The sequence below is a fragment of the Sapajus apella genome, unplaced genomic scaffold (genome assembly GCF_009761245.1).
Source record: "Sapajus apella isolate SASKATOON/1434 unplaced genomic scaffold, GSC_monkey_1.0 scaffold30, whole genome shotgun sequence".
Taxonomy (NCBI): Eukaryota; Metazoa; Chordata; class Mammalia; order Primates; family Cebidae; genus Sapajus; species Sapajus apella.
Window position 1 is genome coordinate 22,044,221 of NW_022436970.1, and position 16,769 is coordinate 22,060,989.

General features: G+C 47.4%; 3 protein-coding genes across 11 annotated transcripts in view; 1 reads left to right on the plus strand and 2 right to left on the minus strand.

The window, feature by feature from the left end:
• The window catches only part of ZNF236 (zinc finger protein 236), a 155,078-nt gene extending 151,026 nt beyond the window's left edge, over positions 1-4,052 (plus strand). For all 5 annotated transcript variants that reach the window (XM_032293893.1, XM_032293895.1, XM_032293897.1 and 2 more), the window contains one exon: positions 1,539-4,052. In XM_032293893.1, coding sequence (XP_032149784.1) covers positions 1,539-1,663 — 125 coding nt within the window. In that variant the 3' untranslated portion in view covers positions 1,664-4,052. The remainder of the gene's footprint in view (positions 1-1,538) is intronic.
• A 7,724-nt stretch (positions 4,053-11,776) lies between these two features.
• On the minus strand, positions 11,777-13,115 carry LOC116561859. The gene has a single exon (XM_032293902.1). The coding sequence runs from the start codon at positions 12,784-12,786 to the stop codon at positions 12,286-12,288; it is 501 nt and encodes a 166-aa protein (XP_032149793.1). The 5' UTR covers positions 12,787-13,115; the 3' UTR covers positions 11,777-12,285.
• Positions 12,857-16,769, minus strand: part of MBP (myelin basic protein) — a 143,094-nt gene continuing 139,181 nt past the window's right edge. For 4 of the 5 annotated variants that reach the window (XM_032293901.1, XM_032293900.1, XM_032293899.1 and 1 more), the window contains one exon: positions 12,857-13,351. In XM_032293901.1, the coding sequence (XP_032149792.1) occupies positions 13,307-13,351 (45 nt within the window). In that variant the 3' untranslated portion in view covers positions 12,857-13,306. The remainder of the gene's footprint in view (positions 13,352-16,769) is intronic. The other variant, XR_004273635.1, reaches the window with a different exon arrangement.

Below are 16,769 nucleotides of genomic sequence, written 5' to 3' on the forward strand. Positions count from 1 at the left end.
GGAGTAAAATGGCAGCTCAGAACCTATGCAAGTGCAGCATTTCTGAGCAGCTTGTTTCTCACTGGACAGAGCTCTCTGTAGAGGCTGTCAGCACCTGGGCAGTCAAAGGCCCAGAATAGCATCTCTGTGTCTGTCTTCACTGCATGTTTGGAAGCCCCTTTTCCTACAGCATGCAGGTCAGGCGCTGTCTCAGTGCTCAGGGGCACAGAGCAAAAGGAATCTGCGCCAACTGCCCCTGTCTGCTCCTGGCACAGATGACATGTGGGCCCTGGTTTCTCTTGATTCGCTCACATTCATGCCATTCAGGGTATGGATGTTGGGGTGTGATCCTACTGCCTGTCTGTCTCTTTTCCACCTATGTTTCCTACACAGAATCTAGCAGTACCATCCATCTCTAAGGAAGGAATGACAATAAATGCCCTAGCCTAGGTTTCAGAGGGTGGCAGTAGCTATGCAAGGAGTTAGAAATGTTAAAGTCTGAGTGGAGCCCTTGGTGCGCTCCATGCATTTTCCAGGTGTGATTTGGTAGTTGGAGGTGGTGGTATCTGAGATATGTGATTTGGTTGTTGGAGGTGGTGAGATCTGGGATTTATTGTTGGAGGTGATTTGATCTGTGAGATTTGTAATTTGATTTTTGGAAGTGGTGTGCTCTGAGATCTGTGATTTGGTTGTTGGAGGTGGTGTGCTCTGAGATCTGTGATTTGGTTGTTGGAGGTGGTGTGCTCTGAGATACATGATTTGTTGTTGGAGGTTGTGTGATCTGTGAGATCTGTGATTTGGTTGTTGGAGGTGGTGTGCTCTGAGCTATGTGATTTGGTTGTTGGAAGTGGTGTGATCTGTGAGATTTATGATTGGTTGTTGGAGGTGGTGTGGTCCGTGAGATCTGTGATTTGTTGGAAGTGATATGACCTGTGCAATTTGTGATTTGGTTGTTGGAGGTGGTGTGATGTGTGAGATCTGTGATTTCGTTGTTGGAGGTGGTGTGATGTCTGAGATCTGCGATTTGGTTGTTGGAGGTGGTGGTGTGATCCGTGAGACTTGCAGGTGTTCTTTGGTTGTTTGAAGTGCTGTACTTTGTGAAGGGAGCTTGACATCTTTCAGTGTTCAGTGGCTGAGATTTAGATATGTAGGGAACCCAAGGGCAGAACACTATATTGTGGGGAGTTTTTGAGGAAGGAAAAAGGAGTAATTTTTCTCTTTAACATCTACACTGTAGTGCTTCCTACTTTCCTTACTGTTAGAAAAATCATGCGTGTTGGTTATTCATTGCTCATTGCTGATGCTATGTTAATGTGGCCGTCATGGGAGTGCACTCATATCACTAGTGCTCTGTATGTGATCATATTCACATAACACTAACTACTGACGACAGAGTTATTTCACCTGCAGCTCAAGTTATTCTTTTTCCATTGGAATGCAAAGCAAATAACTTTAGAAATGTCTTGTGTCTGTTTACCGAGAAGTCTTTATTTAAATGGGAGTCATTTCATACTCTGAAAGGTCTGAGCCTGCTTGTGTTTTCTTTGTCCACCTGACAGGAGCTCTGCAGGAGCCTGCAGGTCACCCGGAACAGGACGGAGAGGAGCTGAGCCGGACCCTCCACCTGGAGGAGGTGGTGCAGGAGGCCGCGGGCGAGTGGCAGACCCTCACCCACGTCTTCTGATGCGAGTCGCAAGTACACCTTTCAGAACGTTTCTGAAGTTACATTTTGTGAAGAACAAAGCACTTGGAATCTCTGTTTTAAAGCTTCAAGTGTTAAAAACGTTACCACAATAGTTTTTTAGCTATAAAATTATCTAAAGAATCATTGTCTTTCAGAGACTCATAGGAAAAAAACTGGGAAAAGTGTCACCGTGTTGTTCTCTCGTCTACAAATCACTGAACTCAGGTACTACGGTGGGCAGTTTCCTCCTCAGTCTCCTCCGCGGCCAGTGCATCTAGTCCACAAAGCAATTAACTGAGTCTTACTATCATTGTAGTGTGATTTCTTTGTATTAGCAAAGACAAAAAAGCTAACATGGCAAAAGTATGTCAGATTTTCCTTCACGCTTCCGGTTATGAGAAGCATAGCTTACAAAGCAAGTGTAAGATTGGTGCATGAAGTTCAGAAGAAAATGTTCCAACACACAGGGAAGTTTGTTCCACTCTTTTCTCTGTGCATTTTGAAAATTAGTAAACATTGACTCTTTTTAGTCTACCATAAGTTGCTATAACTGATACCTTGAGAGATGGCTGGCCCAGTTCTCTCTCCATGGCAAATATTTAATCATTAGTTACAAGAATGCAGTATCTGGGGTGTCAACACAGGGACTTGAGTAAACTTGACCCAAAAATAAGGATTCAACTGTCCACATGGGCTGATGACACGCTTATTGCATCAATCTATGATCAGGTACAGGGGTTAGATCATCGCAGAAGCACAAGCCATACATCGCAAGTAGGAAATCACAGAATTGTCTGCTAGGAACAGGTAACCGTGGCCCTGTCCACCTCAACAAATAAGAAGCATATTTGTAGCTTATGGCTAAGAATCCATAAAAACCCCATGACTTTCTCTTTGTGCATAAACAGATGTATTTTTGATTTCAGGGAATTCTTCAGTATCGTCAATGGTGCCACATTAAACATGCCCCAAACCAAACCCCACCCGTGCTGGGCAGAGTGCGTCCACGCCATTCCTACAGCATTCCAAAGATGGAAGGTTCTTTACTTCATGTTGATTTTTCCTTTGAAATTATTTATATGTTCTATATATAAATACATATGTACATAGACAGATATATGGGCCTCTGTGTGGCTGAACAGTATATTTTGTAAATATAAGTACTAGTCCTAATTGCAGAAAGAGTGTCTGAGTTTCACCTCACCACGAGCACTTCAGATCAGTATTGTATTCATTTTATTAATAAATGGATATCGTTTTCATTGTAATATAAAGCTGGGTTTTATTTTTTTTCCTGAAAAATAATTGCCTTTATTTTCTCTCATTGCCTCCTTGGTTTCAGAAGAGAGTAGTTTTATTATAAATATTGTATGGACTTTGTATATTAAGAGAGGAGCTCATTTCAGATTCCTAAAGAAATAGACATTTTACTGTTATTTTGAAAGGGCATCTTTTGATTTTTGTTGTTGTTCACTTTTGGCATATGTATATAAGTAATATTGATGGTGATATGAAAACTTTTGTTATGTGAAAATATTTAAGTCAGAAAATTGTTAAATAATATTACTTCTTTTCCAAACTGCTTTGTCTATTGTATATTTTTTTAAGAAAAAGAAAAGCCTTATTTGACTTATTCTTGTGATACTGGACTTACCAATCCCGAGGTTTCCTTCCTTGAATGTCTGTGTGTGAACCTGGCTGTAGTTGGCATATTCAGAATAATTGTAATTGTGCTAGAGTTTTAAAGGTTCTGCTTTTAATGCACTTTTTATTTTATAATTTTGTATTGAAATATTTTAGAAATGTTGATTAATTTTGGTGAACAAATATCCCCAAAGTTTAAATTACTGGAATTTTAAATTTTTGTTCTTGCTGGGTTATTTATTTGAATTTTAGCATTAAATGTCATCTCAGGACAGCTCTAAAAGGGGTTGTTTAATTCCTAATTGTATAGAAAACATAGTTTGGTGAATTGTATTGGTTAATTAACTATTTAAGGCCTTAACAGGTGAATCTAGAGCCAACTTTTATTTTGGTTAAAGAAAAAGAAAATATCAATAATTCAATTTTGTGTCTTCTCTGAATTTATTAGCAGGCAAACATAAGACATTTTATGTATTATTTTGATTTACTTCCTAATTATAAAAGATGCTTTTTTTGCAGAACATTCCTTGAAAATATAAGGTTTTGAAAGGACATAATTTTACTTGAATCTATGTGGGGTACAGGTTGATCTTTATATTTTACTGGCTGTTTTAAAAATTCTAGAAAAGAGATTTCTAGCCTCACGTATAACCAGGGTTTTGAGGATAAAGAACTGTATTTTTAGAACTATCTCATCATAGCATATCTGCTTTGGAATAACTATAAATAAAAAATGAAGTTAGGATATGTGATTAATTTTTTTGTTTGAAAATATTTAAGATAAAATAGTTTGGCATGTAAGTTAATTTCAAGTTCAGATATTTTTAAGAGAGAACTTCAGTGGTATTTTCCTTCACCTCTGTGAAGTTTGGAGGCGCTTACCCCCAGAATGTCCCCTAGAAAGGCGTCAGACTTTAAAAATCAGGGTGTGGCTCTGCAACCGTGAGTACCCCAGGCCTATGCAGCTGCTCCTGTGCCCTTTCGTTTGGTGCCGTGTTCAGCAGCACCCAGTCATTTAGGAGCCTTCGAAAGTTCCTGAGTGTCTTGATCCTGCTTTTGTGCTCAGGTAACTGTGACGCACTTAAGCTGAAAGAATGAATGGCCTTTGCAAAGATACCGAAAATAAAGCTGAGTTGCAGGCATTGAGGAAGCAGGAGGCAAGCAGTGTGTGTGGAGTCCCAGTGGCTTTGTTTCCATGGAACAGCAGCAGATGAAGAGAAGGAGCTTCTTTCAAAAATGCAGATTCAGATGCCACCCCACGCCCACCAAGCTCTACCTTTGCCCCTTTTAAAAACTTGAGGTGCTTAGAAATTATCTAAATAGAAGAAATCCTGTGACATTGCCTCTGCCAGCTTGCAGCCAGGTCAGTGGGAGGTTCATCAAACGCCGCCCTCATCTTGCTGTGTTCTTCTGGTGGGACAGGGAACACCTGTGCTTGTCCAGCACTTAACCAGGGAATGTTCCCTCGTGCATACTTTCTACTCCCCCATTGTCACTTTTTAAGGAAACTCGAATTTTGAAATTATAGCTAGTGTTCTGTGTCTTCCTTTGAACTCTTATATCACATTTATTACAGGAAACGCATGTGTTCACACAGGTACAAGATTTTTTAAAGTAGGAGTGGATTTCTGTTCTTGCTGTGGGTTTTTCTCTTTTTAGAAGAATATTTGTAACTCGTTAGGATACACATTTTAACATGAAATGATCACACAGATTTATTTTGATAATATTCAAGATAAAATAGTTTGGCATGTACATTAATTTCAAGATTTATGTGTGTAACATTTTAAAAAGAAATTTGTAAGATACATAGAACTGCTTTCTAGTTAATATTTCTATCTCATGCCTGCTTCTTACATTTTTTTCTGAAGCTTATTTCAAAATTAATATCTTGCCCTTCCCCCGCTAAAAGAAGTTAAACCAAGCGTTGATCATTGTGAATTTTTCCCTTTTCCAAGACCTACTGCATAGGAAGTAAGTGAGGCAGAGGTGAGATTATGCAACTGTCACTTCTGAAGGAAGAGTTCTCTATGTGTCACTTAATCTGTGTTTGTGTAACGTGGGTACTTTGGATCTTTTAGAGTAAAATTTCAAAAGTGCCTACATACATAACCCAATTTAATGTCGTATCTCTACTTGGGGCCTCTACATCTTTACCATATTCTAATGAAATGATCATACGCCGGAGGCCGCTGAGCTGGCATCTTCTTCACTGTGGAGAAAGTGGGAGCCACAGAGCTTCATGTGGGTGAGATGCCCTCACATGCCTAGAGAGACATGTTCTTTGTCCTGGGGGTGGGGCGGCTCGCCCTCTCTGAACTGATTCCCACCTCAGACTCCCGTGCATGGACGAGCACACACTCACCCGTCCTAACAGAGACCATGGCAGTTCCTTACATGGATGACTGACAGCGAAGGCACTAAACTAGGAAAATTAGTATAAATGGCAGGAGCAATAGGCAGTCAGGAGAGATTTTTCGGTTTAATCTTTTTATGTGTAACACTTTTTACAGCATGAAGACTTTTGTATTCAATCAAGATTTGTATCATAATCGACAGATTCTAAAGTGGTATAGGAATTCGTTCTTGATTCACCACTAAAGAAAATTTTTAAAGTTAATTTTTTTTAATTTACGGAAGAATTATCTTTTTATCTTCACAATTGTTTCATGGTCTATTTATACATTGGATGATATTTATTTAATCCGGTTTTGTATTAGAAATGGATAGTGATGCCGAAAGCCATTGTGCTGGCTTTAAAAATAATAAAAATAGTTTCTGTATTATTTTAAAACTCCTGTATACTTATTTGGGTTCTGGGTGAGTCACAACTATTTAAAGATAGACACTTCCTCTAGGTCACGCTTGGCATGGCTCAACACATAGGGCAGCGCTGAATTGACCATCGGTTCAAGCCAGGGCATTAAATCCTGGAGGACGTCCCCTGCTCCTCCTCTCTGCTTTCGCTCTGGTTTGAAAGGTGTTGAAGAGTGAGCTGAAGTGAAATGCACATCCGTCATAATGTCTGTGTGTCTGTTTATGAGATATGCCAGATGCTGGACTTCCCAGAGCACCCATGGAGTTACTTTATATCATCGGGTTCTTTTAAAATATACATTAATCTATTTTACTGTGCCTTACATTTCCAAACTGTTAAAGAAGTTTGTAGTTGAGAAAGTCATCATCCTGTTGAAATAAATTAATGATATATTTTTTCTTGGGTTACCTTACTCCTGGCACTGAGTAGGACTCCAGACATTTTTGGACTGAAAAGTTAAAGAGATAGTGACTCCCTGAATGCGGCCAAGAGGGAATGGTAGGACATTGCTTCACTGTTCTTTCTGCTCGTTTCTTTGCTTGTAGGGGCCATATTGCTCGGATAGATTTTGAAATAGAGTGGGTGAGGGAAGGGCTGTTTTTTTAACTATCAAATTATACAAAGTGCGTTCCCACTACGATGGATTGTCTCAACTACCGGCAGCGCTTTACCAGGTGAGTTTTACCCAGACGCTGGGCTCCCTGTTGGAGTGAATAGAGTGCTCTCCCTTAAGCAGGAGCAAAGGCTTGCACCTGTAAGTGTGCTGTGCGCGCGCACGCTGGGACGGAGGCGGCCTGGGCCCCCACTCAGACGAGCTCTGCCTCTGGCGCTGCCTGTCCCTGGGCCAGCCGGTCACATTCTCCAGGCCTGGCTCCTCGTCCCTGGGGTGAGTTGATTGACTTTCTTTCTTTTCAGCTCTGCCTTCTACTTTGATTCTCAGTTAACCGGCCACATGGCATTGGGAGTCGCTCTGCGTGGGCCCCTGGCATTTCTGCTTGTCCTCCAGATGCTCTTGTTGGGCTGTTTGTACAGAGCGCAGCAGGGGGAGATGGAGATGGCCTCTTTCTCCAGTGTGAAGGGGATGCTTGCTTACTGATCAGTGTAATCAAGACACTGTCGCCCTTTGTGGCAAAGGCTGGGTAGGCGAATTTCCAGTGATCCCGCTGCCTTGGCCTTCTGAGCAGCTGAAACTCCGCTCCCCAAGCTCAGCCCCTCCCCCACCACACCACCCACTGTGCGGGCATCCCGTGGCCCAGTTTGTGTGGAGCTTTGGGGATGGGGGCTCAAATGTTCAAACAAATGCTGACTGTCTGGCTACCCCTGTTACTGTGAGTAAAATCCCTTTTGTCACCCAGGAGTCTGTGTCTTCTGCCAGCAGCCAGAAGGCTGGGAGGCTGTCCTGGAAGGAAAGTGGGAGAACCTGGGACGCTTCACGGGTGCTGACACTGGTCAGCTCACTCTGGAGGCCTGGGGACAGCCCTGGCTCAGCTTATGATATGCATGGAAGTTGCTAACGATATTCCACACCACCCACAGTGCTGTTGCATCATTGAGGACCTTCTCTGTGACCTGGCAGCTTTGAAACATTCAATCCCTCAAGGCCCTACAGAAAGAATGACAGATGTAACCAGGCACAGCCACGGAGACACCCCACCCACCCCTTCTACCAATTAACAGATGCTTCCCAGTGTTATTATTCTGGGCCAATGAAGAGAGTTGTATGTTACTATTTCAATAATTAGAACAAAGAGATCATTGGTTACCTTGGTAACCAAGCTCTGTAAGAAAGAAATGCTTACATTTAACATGAAACAGCTCACTTTGCTGTTAGCCAGTTTTTTAGTGGTTCTGGGTAGCTATGGACAACAGCTGGCCAATCTGCCTCCAGATGCTCCTTTTATTTTTGAGGTGGGCTCTCACTTTGTCTCCAGCCTAGAGTGCAGGTGCGATCATGGCTCGCTGCAGCCTCGACCTTCTGGACTCAGTGATCTTCCTGCCTCAGCCTGCCGAATAGCTGGGACTACAGATGCACACCCCGCACCCGGCTAGTTTTCATTATTTTCCTGTTTGCCCAGGCTGGTCTCAATACCCTGGCTACAGGCGATCCCCACACCCTGGCCTTCACCTCCTGAGCAGCTGAAAGTATGGGTGTGAGCCACTGCCCCGGCTCGTCACCATGCACATTTTTTCCAGTTACCTTTCAGTCACCTTTGTCAACTTTAGTAATGCAAAGTCTTTGTCCTTTTTTTTTTTTTTTTTTTGAGACAGGGTGGTGCTCTGTTGCCCAGGCTGAAGGGCAATGTCAATGCATAATCTCGGCTCACTGCAACTTCCACCTTCTGGGTTCAAGTGATTCTCCTGCCTCAGCCTACCGAGTAGCTGGGATTACAGGCACACCCCACCACACCCAGCTAATTTTGTATTTTTAGTGCAGACTGGGTTTCACCATGTTGGCCAGGCTGGTCTTGAACTGCTGACCTCAGGTCATCTGCCCCCCTTAGCCTCCCAAAGCGCTGGGATTACAGATGTGAGCCACCACGCCTGGCCTGTTCTTTTTTTCTTTTCTTTTTTTTTTTTTTGAAGCAGTTTCAAGCTTACAGAAAAGCTGTAAGGAAAGAACTGAGATCTCTCCATGTGCAGGCCTCCATAGACCCCTCACGCACTGCCCATGTCTGAGTGATGGTGTCTTCTATGCACCACACTGGCCGTAGCCTGGTACTGTAGATGAAACTGTCTCCCAGGAGACCTGAAAGCTGCCCAACGTGTGACAGGGGCATGATCCTAAGGGCTTTTGCCATAACCTGTTCAAGGCAGGCAGGCAGGCAGGCTGCTGATCCTGGTGAGCTAACAGCCTGGCCACCATACTGGAAGGTAGATCTAACTCAGGATCATCTTTGGTTTTCACATAAACTTTAAATCAAAAGTGGGAACTTAGCTGAGAGGTGGAGGGGCCCTGGCTGGTGTGGGAGATAGTGGAAGGAGTCACTGTTTTATGGATGCCCTCAAGTCTAAGCCTATTAGTGAGCTCTAGGAGTCTGTAAGATTCCAAAGCCAGATTAACAAGCCATTTCCTGGTGGTGGGAAGTTGAGGTAAGAGGCTGGAGAATGAGGAGCCCTAGGCTGCCTCTCTGAGATGAGCCGGAGTTGCTTGGAAGGTGGATGAGAGCGCAGGTTGAAATCAGCCGGCTTCTACAAAACCAGACCATTCATTCTACTTCTGCGGCCGGTGCGGTCTGCGTCTCGCGCTGGGGAGAGCTGTAGTGGTTAACACGCCACACAGCCCCGTCTGTGCTGTTGGGTCAGCCTTTGCCTTCCTGACACCTCGTTTAGGATCTCAGTGACTAGCTACTATTTACAATAGAAGAACCACACTAAGAGACACGTGCCAACGTGCTTCACCTCAGAGTGTCTTTTTTGGCAAAGAGGTAAGAGTACTGCAGAGTCTTGGATTTAATTCTAACATCTTGCCAAATGGTGGCTTAGAAAATATTTGTTGTTGCATGAGGAAAAACAAATTTCTGTTATGGACAGAATCGTGTCCTTCCAAAATGTATATTTTTTGAAGCTCTAACTCCCAATGTGACTGCATTTGGAGATAGGGCCTTTATGGAGGGAATTCAGGTTAAATGAGGGCATAAGGGCAGGGCTCTAATCCAGTAAGACTGGTGTCTTTCTATGAACAGGAGATACCCAAAGTCTCTCTGTGCCACGTGAGGACACAGCAAGAAGGTGGCCGTCTGCAATCAAAGGAGAGGCCATGCCGGAGACCAGCACCTTGATCTCAGGCTTGCCGCCTCTAGGACTGAGGAAGTGACTGTCTGCGGCCTAAGCCCCCCAGTTCATAGTATTCTCTTGTGGCGTCCCGAGCAGACTAACAAACACACACCCCGAATTAACTGATGGCTTTGCTCTGTTCTGTAAAAGTTGCTCAGAGAGAACTTCTCACTCACTGTTTTACAGTTTCTCCCTCAGTCCCTGGTCTCTCTTCTCACATAATCCCGATTCCAATTGAGAGTTCCCGTTGCAGGCATGGTCATTCACCACAGCGTCTCCTGGCTAAACCAGCCGCGGCCCGTTCGCCTCTCCACTGCCTCCTCCTCGCCAGCCCTCCATAGACATTTCGTTTTTCTGTGCCGGGAACTTTACACTGGGAGCCTGCTCTATCAATTCCATGCACGCTCCCTGCCCCTCCAGACGGGCGGCCAGCAGGGAGTGGCAGGGCACACCTGTGCAGATGGAAGCATGATCACTGTGGTCTCTATGGCCAGCTCCACGGACCCTCATGGGGGGCGGATGGAGAAGGGCCTTACAGCCTGTGCGGGTGGTGTGGATAGGACTCTGTGTCCACAAGGCTGGGGCTCCAGCCTCCCCCTTGGCTCTCAGCCAGGTAAGTTAATTTCCAGCCACCTTCAGGATAAAGTGGGCAGGGCAGGCCACTACAGGCAGGTGTTCAGTGAGCACACAAGCTCCCTGGCTCCATTCTCAAATATTCACCTGAGTATTGTGCTGTCATGGCACATGCTAGCTTATGATGTATCCTTGGTTTGCCTTTTCATGCATTTTCCACGTATGTTCCATTAAGATAGATTTGCCAAGTAAAAGAATACAAGTTTCAAAATGTAACTGTCTTTGCACGATTTTCCAAGTTCCTTGGTTGGAGGGGGTCTGGGCAGGAAACTCCAGCCAAGACAGGTGGGCGTGGGCTTTCTGCCTGCCATGCCTGCCAAACACTCAGGCGGCCATGCCTCCAGCCTCAGCAGTTTTTCCTGCTATCGCAATGAATGTAGTCATATTCCCAAGCTCCCCACCCTTGGGTCCTCATGCTGGAGTCTGAGGCTCTCTGATCCCCGGGAAACAGGAGCGTGTAATCCTGCCCTCATTCAGTGTGGAGGGTCCCTTCCTAACGATCACAAATGCAGTGCATTTCTCACAACCGCTGCTAGACAGAAGGCAACCAGTGCTTCCGTTAAAAGCAAAATGAAGGCCAGAGTGGCGGCTCGCGTCTGTCATCCCAGCACTTTGGGAGGCTGAGGTGGGCAGATCGCTTGAGGTCAGGACGAGGCCAGCCTGGGCAACATGGTGAGATCCTGTCTCTACAAAAAATATAAAAATTAGCTGGGTGTGGTGGTGCGCACCTGTAGTCCCAGCTACACGGGAGGCTCTGGCAGGAGGACAGCTTGAGTCTGGGAGGTTGAGACTGCAGTGAGCCAGGATTGCACCACTGCACTCCAACCTGGGTGACAAAGTAGAATTCTGTCTCAAAAGAAAAAGGACCAATGAAAGAGATTTTAGTCTTGTCTTTTTGAAGAAAAATTCTTGTAACTGAAGGCAACCATAAGTAAAACATCACGCCCTTTCATGCTGCCAGAGAAAAAGGTGGCAGGGGCAGCCATCCAAGACTCCTGGGTTCGAATCTGCAGGGGGCATAGATTGGAAGCTTGTCTTCAGAGACACTGAATATTATTTTCTTGGTGAGAGACTCAGTGTCCTAACAACTAGCTCTGTTCCACTTTCTCCAGTAGCCAGAGACCCTCTGATGAGGATGCCCTCTCCCAAGCAGAAGGCAGCCCTGCCTGGAGCCCCAGAGGCACCGGGCTACATTAGCTCTGCAGACTGGTGAGCTACAGCCCAGGACACAAAAGAAGACACCGTTCAAATTCCATTAAAAGTTTATTGTTTTATTTCAATATTCAGGAAGAGTGTACACTTTCTGGTGAGCTGTGGCCACAGCACGTGCTGTTTGGGTGTGGCCACATACGGATCGCAGAGCCGACCTCAGCTCAGCGACGCAGAGCGCTTCTGCTGAAAAATGTGGAGGTTTGTGTCTGGAGTTTTGTTCTTTGTAACCCTCTCATCATTGAGGCTATATATTAATAGACATTATATTAACCCCGAACGAAACATTCAGAATTAGAATGGGATTAAGAAGACGCGTTTTGGCATCACGCTGACTCCTCATCTTCGTCCCCAGGGAGGGTGATGCCAGCGTGGGGCTCTTTGGAAGGCCTGTCACGGGTGCGCTAAAATCAAAAGGTGGGTCAGTAGGTTAGGGAGGGAAGAGCGAAGGGAGGTGTCAGCAGATGTTAGGAAGGCTGCAGTCAGAAGAGGTCTTCTGTCTCGGTGAGTACTTCGGGAGCAGGTGCACGCCTGTGCCTACTCACTACGACGCGTCTTCCGGGAGGAGGCGGATGAGCCGGTTATCTTCTAGGGGAGGGTTAGTGCGGCCGCTGTGCACTGCCACTGTCAGCACGCCTGGCCAGTGTCTAGGGGCGCCCTCCGTGGCTGCGAGGCTGCCCAGAGGACTCCTACCTTCTGCTCCAAGTGCGCAAGTCTTCCTGGACTCTCCGGCTGTGGGCTCTGCTTCAGAAACGGGTTTGTTCATAGGGGCTGCCCCGGGGCCACCATGCAGGGCAACAGTGGCGTCCAGAGGCCACCTGCTCGACATCTCCATCACCAAATCTCCAGGAAGACCCTGTTTCTGCGTGAGGCCATTGCCCAGCCCACGTTTGCCTCCTTTTTCTCCCTCTGCCACACGCAAATTCAGCCAATTGGGGTGTGTGGGCAGCCGCGGCCTGGGGGCGTGCCCCCCTCTCTGCGCTGCCCCACGTTGGACTCTTAACAGCTGCCCAACCCGCATGTCACATACCAAAAGCTCCCACATGTAGTAAGCCACTCCTCGACTGTCTAATCCTGTTAGGAAAAATGAAGTCTACTTTAGGAGGTGAGAGGAGACAGGAAAAAAAAAAAAGGGAAGCGTGGATGTCAACAGTCCTCTCTGCTGCCCTTGTCCTCTGTCTCTGCAGCTGTGCGCCTCCACGGCAGTGCCCAGCGAAAGCGTGAGGATGCCGCCGCCATGGCGAAAAGAAAGTCCAAGGATGGAGGGTGAGCGTGGAGGGACGCGTGTGCACCTGGCCTGCGGAGCCCCGTGTGCGTCTGCGGGCACGCTGTGGGGAAGGGGTATGAGCCGCACACGGAAAGGGACTGTTTTCATTTTCTCCATGTAGCTGTTGGCCAGAGATCGCCGCAGGCTGCCATGTGCCCGACCGTGCTATGTGCACAGCTCCACAGGCGTTAGGGGAGAGGGCAGCCACTCTAACTAGGTAAGGGGTGCGAGTGGGATTAAGGTTTGAAGGCAGTTATATTAAGAAGCTGAGGGCAGGAGTCGGGAACCAGGTGGGTTTTCAGCGTCTAGCCATGGGTGATCCAGAGCGACTATCTCTTCCTCCCTGAAAAGGAAGAGAGAGGAGTCAGGACGAGAGCCCACGGCATCCTCCCAACCAGCATTCCCCTCTTCTATGGCCCAGGTGGATGGTGAGCCACGGGGCATCTCACTCAGCTGCGTCTGCTGATGGAAATCACACAACAGAAAGTTGGTATTTTCATTCCATCGCTCCCAACCCCCCTCAGCCAATGCTAATTGAATTTTCAGTTCTGTGAGGAAGATTCCCTGGAATCTGAGTCCCAGGTCCCAGGTAGTGGTGCCTGGCATGACACCCTTCTGTGTAACAACGCTGCGCTTCTGTGGGTGAAGGTGCAGCCGCTGCGTTGCTTTGAATGAACACTTTCTCTCTCTCAGCTAGAGTCCAGAGCCACTGAGGGGAGCTGCCAGTGACAACAGGAGCAACTTCTTTTTCCGAGAGACCAGAGCACACCCCTCACTACAGGCACAGAAAAGAGCGAAGCCACATGTCCATCCCTGGAGATGACCCTCCTGTGTGCCATCCCATCCGCCACACCAGACAAATGAAATGCACAGGGAGGTTTGTCTGCAAACTTTGACTTGAAGGGATCTTAAAACCATGCACTTACATGTTTTGGGGACAAATAGTTGGCAGCCAACTGAGATGGCACACAGGTGTACTGTGGCCCACGTGCAGAGGCAGCCAGGCACGGCATCCCTCTAGAAAGAGGCGCGTCGGTCACTCAAAACGCCGTTTAGATTGACGATGCAGAACAGAACTGCACTTTTTTTGCATTCAAATTTTTATTCAAATTTTAGTCTCTCTCCTTGGGTTCCCCTTTTTTATGAAATGATCAATTTTGACTAAGAGCCCCCAGAAAGCAAGAGAGAAGAAATATGCTCTTTACTGTGGCTGATCGGTAAGGAGCTGACACTGTCCTCATGTAATTCTACATCGTCCCCCAGAGCGGACCCCAAGAGTCCTTACAAATAACACAGCTAACAGGCCAGGGTGACAGTGCTGACTTCTCAGGGGGGTTTCCAAGTACATACATAGCTTTATAAATAAGCCCCTATGTTGCGGTGAAACAACTAACTTAAGGGATTTTGTTTTCACAAGTGAAAATGTTTCGAAATTCTAGCCTGGGGGAGCCGCCTTAGGAACCATCTAGTGAGACTTCCCTCCCAAGACAGAAGGCTTTCTCACAGATGGCAGACGCTGGCCCTCGGGAGCCAGCCTCTCCCTCAGGAGTGTGGGTTTTTCCTGTGCGATCCTGGCTTAACTTGAACATCACTGGCGTTGGAGCTGCCCTCTGGAGTAGCCCAGATGTCAGCACTCACCTCAACTTTTGCTGCATTTCCAAGAGGTCAGCCTTAGGACTTCCTGGAAAGTGGTAGAACCACTGTCCTATGAAGCCAAGCGATTCCCTGCTGAAACGAGTGGGTTCCCCACAGCCTCCGGCAAGGTACACTGAGATACCATCTTAACTTGCTTGATGGCCCTTTTGACACTGAAAACGGTGGGCGCATTGGTTTTACTTTTTACCAGTGGACCTACAATTAGCTGAGCACTGACCATGCAGGAAACTCGTTTTTCCTGTTTTCTCTTGTGCTCACCCCCCACTCCCAATCGGCATTCCTGTCATCCTCTCTTTACAGCCCAGGAGCCAAAGCTTAGCCAGCCCCAGGGAGCCAGGATTAGAACCTGGCGTGGATGCAGCAGTCACGCTTCCCTCTATTATGTCTTGCCACTTGGAGTCGCCTGATCTAGGCATCTGATCCGCCCTGGGCTCAGGTCAGGATAAGGCTGAACTCACAAGGTGAAGGCTGGACTGAACTCCTCTCAGGAAAGAACAGAGCCTACTGCAAAAGACAGATACTCTTGTCTCTGCTTTGATGCCTCACAGCACAGAAACACTATAGGGGGGAAAACGTTCACATGTGTGTACGTGGCAATTAACACGCATAGAACGAGGAGGCTTCCTTGATGTTCTGATGTGGTTCCCGAGTGATGGGGGGACAGGCATCGTGTTTCTACCCAGTCCCCACCAACAGCGCTCGGCTTCCAGATTTGAGTCTTTCCTCTCACTGCTGATTTCCAGCAGCACCAGAAAGAACAGGAACGCAAGACGGAAAATGGCGGTACGTGCCGTGGGGTTGTGCCCTCTCCACCCGCCTGCCTCCAAAGCCCCCATCTCCGCGGGGGCTGATTTACTCGCCGACTGGAGCTGCTTCAAGTCAGCTCATTCAGTCATGCGGCTACAGTAGGCCAGGTTTGAACTTTTATGCCGTAAAACTTAATTACAGCCGTATGATTTGAAATTTGCTTTAATTTGCTACGTGGAAGCTTCCCTTGAACTCTACAGAAATTAAATAATTTTTAAAAGCCGCTTACCAAAAACTTCAGGGAAAATATGGAGCGTTAAGTAAACACATGGGTGGAGCCTGGTGATATCTGCACACAGCAAACGCGCGGACCTTCATGCAGCGTTCCGTTCCCCAGGGGTTCTTGGTAAGCTCTGGCCTGCAAGCACCTTCGAGTGGCTGCTTTAAGCCTTGCACAGATGGCCACGGAGCAGAGCATTTGCTGAATGGGGCCCCTCACTCACCTGGGCCTCCCGGCAACTCTGAGCCACCACTTAACAGCCTGTCCTGGGTGTTCTAACAGTCCTCAAGCTGGTAGCGGAGTAGTGACTTACCTAGATGGGATGAATCCCTATTTCCCAGGTGAGCACGGTGCCTGCAAAATCATCACAGCTGCCAACACCTAGTTCACCCTCGGGCCTTCTGACTCAGTCCCAGACAGGGGTCTGCGCGGGCGTCCCAGGCGATTCAGGAGCAGCTGACCTGGCCAGGTGGGGCCGGGTCAGACCCTGCTCCCCCGGGAGCCTCGTCTCCGCCCTCTTGTGGCACATCCCAGAGCTGCGGCAATGAGCCGCATGATGGCCACGAGACTGGGGTGTCTGGAGAATTGATTTTCTTACTCAGAATTTGCGTTGAGGAGGGATCCTGCCTACCACTGTATCTGACATAAAGCATGTAAGCAGCTCAGTGACACACCGCTCCACATAGTGAAAGCTTTTCCTAAGACCGGCTGTCCTGAGAGCAGGGGCTGTGCCCACCTCGCCTGCCTGTTGCCCCCGGAACCTCCCAGAATCGAGGCTCACAGCAGCCGTGCTGCCCTCACTGAGGACGGGGACTGAGGAACGTGTCTGTGCCCACGTGGATCCCAGCTGCGGGGCAGAGCCAGCCACAGGCCCAGACTCAGCAAATTCATGGAGTCAAAGGTCAGGTGCCAGAATGCATGAGTGTGTCCCACACAAGAAAGACCCCTCCTCTCAGCACCCTGTGGGGGCCCCCAGAGGCCTGGTTCTCTTCTGAGATGAAAATGCAAACGAAGGGGCCTGGGGGTTCCCTTCGGGCCCTGCCTGGAGCTTCCCGTGCCTCTCTTTTCGCTTCATGAG

Coding starts and splice junctions, on each gene's coding strand:
- LOC116561859 (XM_032293902.1), bottom strand. CDS start 12,786: ATGTGGGAGCTTTTGGTATGTGACATGCGGGTTGGGCAGCTGTTAAGA.